The 11,555-nt window shown below is 37.4% G+C and overlaps 1 protein-coding gene across 1 annotated transcript in view; it reads left to right on the forward strand.

The window, feature by feature from the left end:
• The window catches only part of LOC134825969 (ubiquitin-like domain-containing CTD phosphatase 1), a 29,648-nt gene extending 22,761 nt beyond the window's left edge, over positions 1-6,887 (forward strand). Inside the window, exons 3-8 of the mRNA XM_063838185.1 lie at positions 944-1,145; positions 5,221-5,319; positions 5,482-5,617; positions 5,852-5,966; positions 6,130-6,254; positions 6,748-6,887. Of these exons, the coding sequence (XP_063694255.1) occupies positions 944-1,145; positions 5,221-5,319; positions 5,482-5,617; positions 5,852-5,966; positions 6,130-6,254; positions 6,748-6,802 (732 nt within the window). The 3' untranslated portion in view covers positions 6,803-6,887. The remainder of the gene's footprint in view (positions 1-943; positions 1,146-5,220; positions 5,320-5,481; positions 5,618-5,851; positions 5,967-6,129; positions 6,255-6,747) is intronic.
• Positions 6,888-11,555: the final 4,668 nt, after the last annotated feature.

Below are 11,555 nucleotides of genomic sequence, written 5' to 3' on the forward strand. Positions count from 1 at the left end.
ATTAACCTCATTTCCCAATAACCAAGTGCCTGTATTAGCTAACTATTCAAAACGACATATTTTAGGGCTATGATGGGTACATCAACCATCAAATAATGAGTTAAAAGGGTTTTGAGGACACCTCACAGTAGAATAGAGGTATGGTATTCTGACTGTGACAAAGTTACCCAAATATTGCCTTGTAACCGTTCGATCCGTGCCCTTTAACCAACGTTGTATCATAATTGTTAGATTGACCTAATCTACTATATTTCAGACCAAGGGATGATAATTAGACAACTACAGTTAACTAAGTCACACAAAATGTGACATTTGAAACATTATAGTGCTTAACAACAATAGATTTTCTTTCTGAGCAGTGCATATGGGAGTATGTGTTACGTGGCTAATGTTCAGAACTTCTGAACGTGCTAGGTTAATAGATGTCAAAATTAAGCCACTTACGTCGAAAACGCTATTATTTTTGTTTACCAATATCCTCAAACTCAAATGAACGTGTCCGTATACACACAAACCTTTTTTCAGGACATGGTTGCCTGTACTTTGCAAAAGACATATCATAATTTTTGATAACTACGATAAATGGTGCCAGCTGGCTGTTTTTCACTTGTGGGTTGTCAGAGAAAGTCACTTTAAAATAGCCATTTCTCAGTTCTAACACACTATTTTGAATGGCTATAGATAAATTGTTATTGTAGATTTTAATGTGGCCAAGCAAAAACGCACAAATGTTTCCGTGGCCCAGCTACAAACCACCAAGAACTGGCTATGGGCTTGCTTCACACACCGTGCTAGCGCTGGGAAGCCACAGAAAAAGAAAACTTGTATCTGGGAGGAAATTTTAAACTTTATGGATCTGGGCATATTTGTAGATTTATACGTCATATAAAATATAATTAAAGTAGTCAATCCCCAATATTTACAATGCTCTTATAACTTTTAGGCGACGACTGCGCCAGAAAACATGCCGGACGTTGTGGATGACTTTGAAGTACCAGAGGAGGTAATGCTGAGGATCAGTGAGAGACCTGAGAATCTGGACAAGGTAGCAAATAGAGTACTAAAGTACGAGTTCAAGAAGAAGTTTCATGATTTTAGGGAAGGAAAGAAGTTACTTGTCCTTGATATTGATTACACTCTATTTGGTAAGCAATACTTTATTAGCGCGTGTTTACAGTTTGTTACCTTTAATTTTTGTATAGTACAGTCAAATCCGTCCTAATTTAAGCCTTTGTCGGACAAAATTCGCAACAAAGCGATTTTAACGGGATATGGTCGGGACAGGTCCCAGGAATCATTCCAGAGAGTTCCCAAAATCCTCGACTTCAGGAAAATCCACAATTACCACTTTTTTACCACTTTTTTACCACTTTTTTACCACTTTGGTTTTCCGCAAATAAGTCACGTTCTGAATATCCTAGAAGATTCTAGTTTAAAGCATTGTGTTTAGAAAACAAAGAAAAACAACTTTTTCTTAAACAACTTTTTCAAAAATAAATTATTTAATTAATTAATTAAATAATTAATAAATTTTCAAATATTTCAAAAATACATTTTCAGCGGCCAGGTAGCGCAGTTGGTTAGAACGCCTGTCTTACAATCGTTAGGTTGCGAGTTCGAAACCCACTGACTGCCTGGTCGTGGGGTGAGCGTCGTCGACGTTCAGCTAAGGATCATGAGTGGTCTATGCAGCCCCCCGGTCTACTCAGCCGAATACTCGAGAAATCGGGTGTGAGGGTTAAATGAGGAGCTGCACATTGCAGCAAAGTCTCGGACGAAGAAAGTATGGTACACACTACCTTAACCGTCACTGGCCAAAAAAGATCCTTCGGCTTCCTGTAATTGGCTGGTTGCACTTGTGTAACATTGTGGCTGTTGGAATACACCGAAGTAAAATAAGTGTCTAGATAAAAAAAAAAAAAAAATAAAGAATGTTCACAATTACATTCCACGTATATTGAACTAATTTTTATGAAAATTTTGAAAATTTTCACTTACAATATTTTGGACTTGTAACATTTTCGAAATTTGTAAAGAAAAACCAATATTTACCACTTTTTACCACATTGAATCTCCGCTAATAAAACGACTTCTGAATGTCGTAGAAGGTTCTAGATTGAACCAATGTGTTCAAAATATAAAAGAGAACAACTTTTTATCTGACAATCTTTGGATTAGATAATTGAATTAAATAATTAATTGAATTAAATAATTAATTAAATAATAATTAAATTTTTAAAAATTTCAAAATATAATTTTTATCAAAAATATTTGCCGTGACGTAAAACGTAAAATGAATTTACTTGAATAACAGAACATACACCGTCACATAGATAAGATAACAGATTAAAAAAATCCAGATAAATGGAATAAACGGTAAAATATCCAAATTTTGTACGATACTATTATAGCTTATAACTATTTACACATCATATCTCTCGACTTAGTGTTGTGCTTAACTAAATTGTTAAACTGGTTTGTTTGGAAGCGTAAGCTTCAGCTTTACTTTATGTTGACTTCTCTTCCTAAAAATGTTGAATCTGCTAAAAATCGAGGACTAAAATCACACGAAATAGTTAATATTTTGACAAAAGAAGAACACATCGTGTGCCTGATACTGTACGCGTGCAGATTCTATGTAAGTAGCTGTCAACTAATATATGTACAATAATAGTAATATATGTACAATAATAGTAATATGTTTTTACCGTTTTACTTTCAAGTTTGATTTCAGCGGAGAGCGCAACTAGAGGCATTCTTAACCAATACAATGTTTTAATTTACCAGGCAAATAAGGAGTTAGTTTCGGTGAATAGCTTTAAGAGGTCCTATTCTTTATCCTGACGCCTCTTATACCTTGTATAAATAAACAAATCAACGCACCACAGGTTGGATCAACAACCCCTGGTCACTGAACGAAATTAAACGGCAGTACAACGGCATGACTAATTCAGCTCAGAGTGACGTCTTGTGTGTATTATTGCAGACAGTGACCATAGACCAGTTCCAAAGATTCATATCTAGCCTAGCGGTTAGAGCATCCGCCTTCTGCGCAGAAGGTTCAGGGTTCGAATCCCAGTGTCACCTAGTCTAGGGAGTAGCTAAGGATCCATTGGATCTATGCGATCTCAACGGTCGACTCAACCGAATGATAGGAAACTTAATTGAGGGTTAAATGAGGAGGGTACCTGTTAAAAGTTCAAGAAACTTCCTAGGATACCCCTTCAGTGCATACTGTAAACATAGTGCTATTAACTATTATATCGGCCAATGAAGAGGAGTCCGTTGTAAATGAGGCAGGACCATCTTTAGTCCACGAACACAGTTTAAACAAATTTCAATTCTGTAACGTAGAGATCGCACCAAATGATGAATCCTCGAACCGGATTACAGACAGGGATAGTACACATATGTTAGGCTCTTACTAAGTTATCAATTCGCTCGCCCAAAAATTTCACGTGACTTTCTCCGTAGCTTAGTGCACTAGATTCCCACTTTCGGAATCGTTCTGAATAGCCGATCCTTACCAACTCCGTGGATCCGACTGGTGGTGTCTGATCCAGTGAAAGCGTGGCACAGAAATCGTGCAGAAAGCCCAATTACGGTATCGTAGCACCCTGTCACGTGATAAGCGATTAGGTAATCATTGATAACCCAATCAATTTCGCTAACGAGATAAACAAATTGCTTGATAACTTCGTCATTTTCAATCCGTTTCGCACATCGTTTTGCAGATGTTTTGATTTGCAGAGAGGCAGTTGAGTGGTCTACAGGTCTAATCAAGTTGATGTTTCTGTAATTGGTGATGATACTGATTTGCTTGTCATTTTACTGCACATGACAAAACACTTTGCATTTGACCACCTACTGTTTCTCACCACCAAGAGATCACTAGATGAAGCTAGACTTTCAGGTCTTGAACAGAAGTCGCAATCTTTAACAGCAGACATCAAGTGCGAACAGCTCCTGCCAACATCTGGGGCAGCTGAACAACATTATTATCGTGTTTACCATCAGCTGCAGGCGTGGGATGAGAATGACCTAGATCCGATAAGCTGGGGATGGAAGATGAACAAATTATTCAGAACAATGGGACACATGTACCAGTGACCACTCTTATGAGTACAGCTCCGAAAAAGCTCATTCAAAAAATCAGTTGCAACTGTTTAAAGTCAGGTTGTGGCAATGCTTGTTCATGCAGAAAAGCAGGAATACATTGTGGATCAACCTGCCTCAAATGTCAGGATCCAATTGCACCAATGTGCCAGCTGAGGACTCATAAGTTAGACTCTTATCTAGTATATATGGTTATATAAAGTACTACTTCGATTTCCCGATTAAATTAATGAAAATTTGTTAATTATTCGTGATATGTAATTTTAAAATATTTTGATCAAAAATAATTTGTATAATTTTTGAATATTTGTTTAATAATCGAATTAACTAATTAATTAATTATCTAATCCAAAGGTTGTCGGATAAAAAGTTGTTCTCTTTTATATTTTGAACACATTGGTTCAATCTAGAACCTTCTACGACATTCAGAAGTCGTTTTATTAGCGGAGATTCGATGTGGTAAAAAGTGTTAAATATTGGTTTTTATTTACAAATTTCGAAAATTTTACAAGTCCAAAATATTGTAAGTGAAAATTTTCAAAATTTTCATAAAAATTAGTTCAATATACGTGGAATGTAATTGTGAACATTTTTTACGAAAATGTATTTTTGAAATATTTGAAAATTTATTAATTATTTAATTAATTAATTAAATAATTTATTTTTGAAAAAGTTGTTAAAGAAAAAGTTGTTCTTCGTTGTTTTCTGAACACAATGCTTTAAACTAGAATCTTCTACATTCTAGGATATTCAGAACGAGACTTATTTGCGGAAAACCAAAGTGGTAAAAAGGTGGTAAAAAAGTGGTAACTGTGGATTTTCCTGAAGTCGAGGATTTTGGGAACTCTCTGGAATGATTCCTGGGACCTGTCCCGACCATATCCCGTTAAAATCGCTTTGTTGCGAATTTTGTCCGACAAAAAGACGGATTTGACTGTACTAGTACTGATTCACGCAATTTTACTTTCCCAGTAGCTGTTCAAAACTCACTGCGTATCTAAAACTGTCACCCTTGAAAACATAGGGTGGTTTGTTATTTCGGTTATGTTGGTACATATGTTTATATCTTGATGAAATTATGGATAAACATGTTCCTATGATCAGATCACAAATCCTGTGCTGAGCGGGGTGAGGAGTTGATGAGACCTGGTCTACATGAGTTCCTCTCCGTAGTTTACTCCGAGTACGACATCGTCATCTGGTGTGAGTATTCTCTCCAGTGTATCCAATGCTACAAGTTATTCTCAACGATTTTACGTTTTTAAAAGACGGCATTCCTACCATGTAATTTTACTAATAACAATGGAACTTATGATCAGTTTCGTATTTGGCTGATTTCCAGATATTGAATACCTCTCCCCTCAGCCGCTACAGGTATGAAGTGGATAGAAGCTAAGATGGCAGAGTTGGGGGTCCTGAAGAACCCCAGCTACAAGGTTGCCATGTTGGTTGATGATGGAGCTATGATAACGGTTCAGGATGAGGAGGGTCATGTCGTCAGGTAACTTAGTAACCTAGTAACCTAGTAACCTAGTAACTAAGTAACAAGTAACCTAGTAACCAAATACTTCATATCTGTGGTAAGATAAAAGTAGTTTTGATAGTCGACGACTGTTTTAATCGTAATCCACCCAGTAAATTATGGTCCATTTCAAGATATTTCAAAAACTACCATACCAGCATACTATCAGACATCAGTACCATATATTTGCAGTCATCATTAACGAACCTGCAGGTGTAAGCCGCTAGGAGTGTTGTGGGGAAAGTTCCCCCAATTTTCTGCAAAGAACTCCGTTATCTTCGATGATGTTAGGCACAACTTCCTAATGGCACCCAAGAGCGGTCTCAAGGTAAAATTTAGTTGAACTTTCTTAAAGATATAATTTTACTACGATCGAATGTTCGAGATTCCAAAAATCGAGCTAAGGTGTGAGAAATTTATAAATTCATGGTATAGGAAGATGTCTCAGTCTAACGATATTCACTCGAAACTTAACCCAACCATTTGTCCAGATCAAGGCCTACAGGAAAGCACACAAGAACAGAGGGACAGACAGGGAACTGTTAAAGTTAGCCCGGTACCTAATGTCGGTAGCAGATAAGGACTTCACCTCACTCAACCATGATCGGTGGGAAAGGTAAGGCTGTTTGTTTATCTTAGTTTTGCGTGGTGATGCATGATGTCTGTACTGTGATCATGGTCGCTCTAATTTGCTGATTGATCGCTCTTGTTTTTTCGCTCACGGATTTAATCGGCTAAAATCATAGCATTCGTGCTAATCACACTTTCATTTTTGTGATGTACTCTCGCAACTGTGGTGATTTTATTAGCGTGCCCTCTTTTATACACGATTTATTATCTGGTAAAGTAACTAATAACTATGCATGTCGACTGTCATGTCTGACGATTCTTTCTCTTCAGTCTCAAATTTGCATATAATTTTTCGCATCCTTACGAAATTATAACTAAAAATCCGTCTTGTTTGTTGCTTATAAAGCACCTTTTTAATGATTATTTTATCTTATTTGACTCCAACAGCCGATTTCTTGTACTGTGGCAGTGATAGGCAAGCCTTTAAAGTTTAAAGATTCCACCTCCAAGCTTTTTATTATTCTACCTTTTATATTTAGATATTGTGAAAAGCACGGCATAACGTTTGAAGACCTTCTGGTGAACGATTCGTGACAGCTTTGCAGTCCTCACTAATACCAGAACCTATCATATCGGGTACCGCAACTTTACTATGAGGGTACCATGACCGTACCTTGGGAGTACCCTTACCGTACCATATTTTCAAAGGAATGGGAAATTCTATTAGCGGGGTTATTTCGTCGAACTGTGAACTGTATCAGTTAATACTCCGAGATTTTTGGAATTATACGAAAATATTTAAGTTATGTATTTGAAAACAAAGCTGAGTTTATATGAAAACAGTATTATTGTGAGCCTTATGTATCTCACTACGCGATAACATTTAAAGGTTCATCTTATCTTACAATTGTGATTTGACGATATAATGACCAATATAATGGTCAGTCAATCATTCCTCTACATAATTATTTCAATCCATTCTTTTATCTTCTAAAAAAACCGGCGACATTTTGTTGAAAATTAACGCTATTTCCTTACCTGTTTCATTGAGAGGAAGGATCCTGCGCGTGCGTGGTCGCTGCCTCGTTTCGCCTGATCACTCGTCAATTTATACTCACTTTTTCTCTCTCCTATTTCAAGCTTTCTTCAAAGGATACGATTCTAGATCTAGATAAAGTCTTTTCATTTCATTTACAAGTACGCTTTTTTAATCATATCCTCGGCCTGCATTTCGACAAAATGTATTAGAATTTTATTCAATGTTTGTTGATGAGGCTTCAAGTAGAATAACACAGAGTGTCGTTTTCCATTTTATTGTATTCGTTATTGGTTTATAAATACTAGAGTAGCAGAGAGGAGTTGAGTGTGCACTTCGATGTCCACAATTTCTGACCACACAGGGTCCTTCATTAGGTCGTTCTAAACCAAAATCATCTAGGTACCCAATTTGTGTCGCTAGTCCTAGTGCTACAGGGCATATTTTCTAAATTGCCCTCAGTCGCGAATGGGGATTTTTGTATTTTGGCCCCTGAAGATCGTAGAGGCTTCATTTTTAGCTTAAAATGACCGCAATGGGCATGTTTATATACAACTTATGAATCAATATGTGGTCTAAAATTGTTTGTTTCCGAGATATCTGCAAAAAACTAATTTTAAGCTCAGGCGTAGGCACAAATTTCATCACATTTGTATCTCAGCTTCTGAAGGTCTTAGAGACTCAAACTTTAGCTTAAAATGACCGCAATGCACATTATGTGTTTATATTGACACTATAAAGGTCATATAAAGGCCCAAAATGCTTACTTTTGGGAAAAATCCAGAAAAACTGATTTTCACTGGGGCGAGTGAAAATAATCTACTCTAGAGGCTAATTGAAATCGAGTATGCAGTTTGGTGTCTACAACTTTCCTAGAAACCAGGTCCTTTGTAAGGTCATTCTGGATCAGAATTGATAAGGTACACAATTTCTATCAGTAGTTCCAACCCTAGGGGGGAAATTTATAAATTACCCTCAGGCGCAAATATATGACTTTTGTATCTCGGCTTCTGAACGTTGTAGGGGCCTCTCTTTTAGCTCACACTAACTGCAAAGGCCACATTTACATACAAGCTATAAAGCAACAGATGGTTTATAGTGCTTTTTTTTATTAAATACTTTTCAAATTTTACAGAGTACAGCAATAGATGAATATAAAATAGAATCGTTCAAAATATCGCCCCCATCTGTAAAATATGATGGGCACCCAAACACGGTAAACACATAGTGAACTATGTCCGCAGTAACTTGGACCCATTCAAAGTTTTGGAGGTATTCATTAAAAACTGTTTTAACTTTCGTGCATCCTGAAATAGTAACATCAAACGTCATGTACTTAATTTTGTTATCCCGGGCTAAAAAAGTCTTACAGACACATTACTTGCAGCACAGCATACTGTTCAGCATGAACACATTCAGATAATATTTATGAAGCAACACAATTCAGTTTCAGAAGCTCCTTCCAGCTATCTTGTCTTATCCCCAAATGTATACATCTGACCATCTCTCTGGTTACTTCGAACTACCTCAATCCCCAAATTTATACATGAACATCTAACTATCTCGTTATAGCTACCACAAGTTGGGCTCTCTCCAGTACTGTTTGACTATTATTGACTCTCTTGTTGCTTCCATCTCGTTAAAGCTAAGGCTCGACCGGGACTGCTTTTTTGACCGGGACTGGGACTGGGAAAAAGTGCTGGGACCGGGATTAAGACCGGGATAAGGGATCAGGATTAAGCCGGGATCCCGGTCTTAGCATAAGTTGGACTCTCTCCAGTCTCCAGTACTGTTTGGCTATTATAGCTAATCAACTCCAATCCAACCTCATGTAGTAGAATCTACTTTTAGTTTCCTTCAATTCTGCTACCTCCACTCTAGCAATCTCCGAATGCTACTTCCTGCTCTATCCAGCTTCCACCAACACTCAATAATTGTTGTTTAAATGTTACCACTAGCACCTGCAAATTCTAGCCCTATCCAGAAACCTCAGGGCTCAGACTTACTCCTACTCTGTTCAGCTATCACCAGCACCTGCAAATTCTAGCACTTATTCCAGCAACCTCAGACTACTTTCTGCTCTATCCAGCTAACACTAGCAAACGGTACCCACAAATTTTAGCTTCTTCTAGCTACTTCGGGCTACATCCATCCTTATTCAGTTGGTTGAGCACTCTCAAATTCTATCTGTTTTTATCTAATTAAGGTTACCTCCAGGCTCCAGCTAGAATTTGAGGGTGCTTGTACTATCTGGATATAGCATAAGGTAGGGTGAGTGTGCTGGATAGGGCTAGAATTTGCAGGTGCTAGTGGTAGCTCAACAACAATTAGTGGGTGTTGGTGGAAGCTAGATAGAGCAGGAAGTAGCATTCAGAATTTGCTAGAAATAGCAGGTTTCCTCTTCCTCAATGAGCTGGAAACAGTTGAATGCAGCTGAGTCAGCCGGAAAGAGCCAGAATAAATTGTTGCTGGTGGTGCTATAAAAGGCAAGAGGTAGCTTAAGTTAAGTTTCCTAGAAAGAGCAGAAGTTGGAGGGGCCAGGCGGCCTTGCAGTAGTAGCTAAATAGATGTAGCCGAAGTACGTGAAAAGAGCTGGAATTGGTGGTTTCTGCCCACTGATGGTACCTGTATAGAGCAGGAGGTAGCATTCAGAGGTTGCTAGAAATAGCTACAATTATTATTACGTGTTGGTGGTAGCTGGGTAGAATAGGCATGGCATAGAGGTAGCAGAATTAAAGATAGCTAAAAGTAGATTCTACTTCATGAGGTGGGATTGAAGTTGATTAGCCAAAATAGTCAAACAGTACTGGAGAGAGCCCAACTTGTGGTAGCTATAACGAGATAGTTAGATGTTCATGTATAAATTTGGGGATTGAGGTAGTTCGAAGTAACCAGAGAGATGGTCAGATGTATACATTTGGGGATAAGACAAGATAGCTGGAAGGAGCTTCTGAAACTGAATTGTGTTGCTTCATAAATATTATCTGAATGTGTTCATGCTGAACAGTATGCTGTGCTGCAAGTAATGTGTCTGTAAGACTTTTTTAGCCCGGGATAACAAAATTAAGTACATGACGTTTGATGTTACTATTTCAGGATGCACGAAAGTTAAAACAGTTTTTAATGAATACCTCCAAAACTTTGAATGGGTCCAAGTTACTGCGGACATAGTTCACTATGTGTTTACCGTGTTTGGGTGCCCATCATATTTCACAGATGGGGGCGATATTTTGAACGATTCTATTTTATATTCATCTATTGCTGTACTCTGTAAAATTTGAAAAGTATTTAATAAAAAAAAGCACTATAAACCCTCTGTTGCTTTATAGCTTGTATGTAAATGTGGCCTTTGCAGTTAGTGTGAGCTAAAAGAGAGGCCCCTACAACGTTCAGAAGCCGAGATACAAAAGTCATATATTTGCGCCTGAGGGTAATTTATAAATTTCCCCCCTATTGTTGGAACTACTGATAGAAATTGTGTACCTTATCAATTCTGATCCAGAATGACCTTACAAAGGACCTGGTTTCTAGGAAAGTTGTAGACACCAAACTGCATACTCGATTTCAATTAGCCTCTAGAGTAGATTATTTTCACTCGCCCCAGTGAAAATCAGTTTTTCTGGATTTTTCCCAAAAGTAAGCATTTTGGGCCTTTATATGACCTTTATAGTGTCAATATAAACATGTGCATTGCGGTCATTTTAAGCTAAAGTTTGAGTCTCTAAGACCTTCAGAAGCTGAGATACAAATGTGATGAAATTTGTGCCTACGCCTGAGCTTAAAATTAGTTTTTTGCAGATATCTCGGAAACAAACAATTTTAGACCACATATTGATTCATAAGTTGTATATAAACATGCCCATTGCGGTCATTTTAAGCTAAAAATGAAGCCTCTACGATCTTCAGGGGCCAAAATACAAAAATCCCCATTCGCGACTGAGGGCAATTTAGAAAATATGCCCTGTAGCACTAGGACTAGCGACACAAATTGGGTACCTAGGTGATTTTGGTTTAGAACGACCTAATGAAGGACCCTGTGTGGTCAGAAATTGTGGACATCGAAGTGCACACTCAACTCCTCTCTGCTACTAGAGTAAAAGTTTGTTTAATAGTTTAAAATTAAATTGGCCTGACAGGTATAAACTAACTGTTCGGTATTCACTTTTCTAACCAAAGTGCAGTTGTTTAGTGTCAGTATTATATTAGTTTAATGAGTTCCGTTATGAGTTTAACGTGAGATATATTATTATAATAGTGATGGTTAAATTGTACCTATCTTTTTATCAATTTATCTGCATTGCACATCAGTTA

Source organism: Bolinopsis microptera, chromosome 1 (genome assembly GCF_026151205.1).
Source record: "Bolinopsis microptera isolate Bmic1 chromosome 1, MBARI_Bmic_1.0, whole genome shotgun sequence".
NCBI lineage: Eukaryota > Metazoa > Ctenophora > Tentaculata > Lobata > Bolinopsidae > Bolinopsis > Bolinopsis microptera.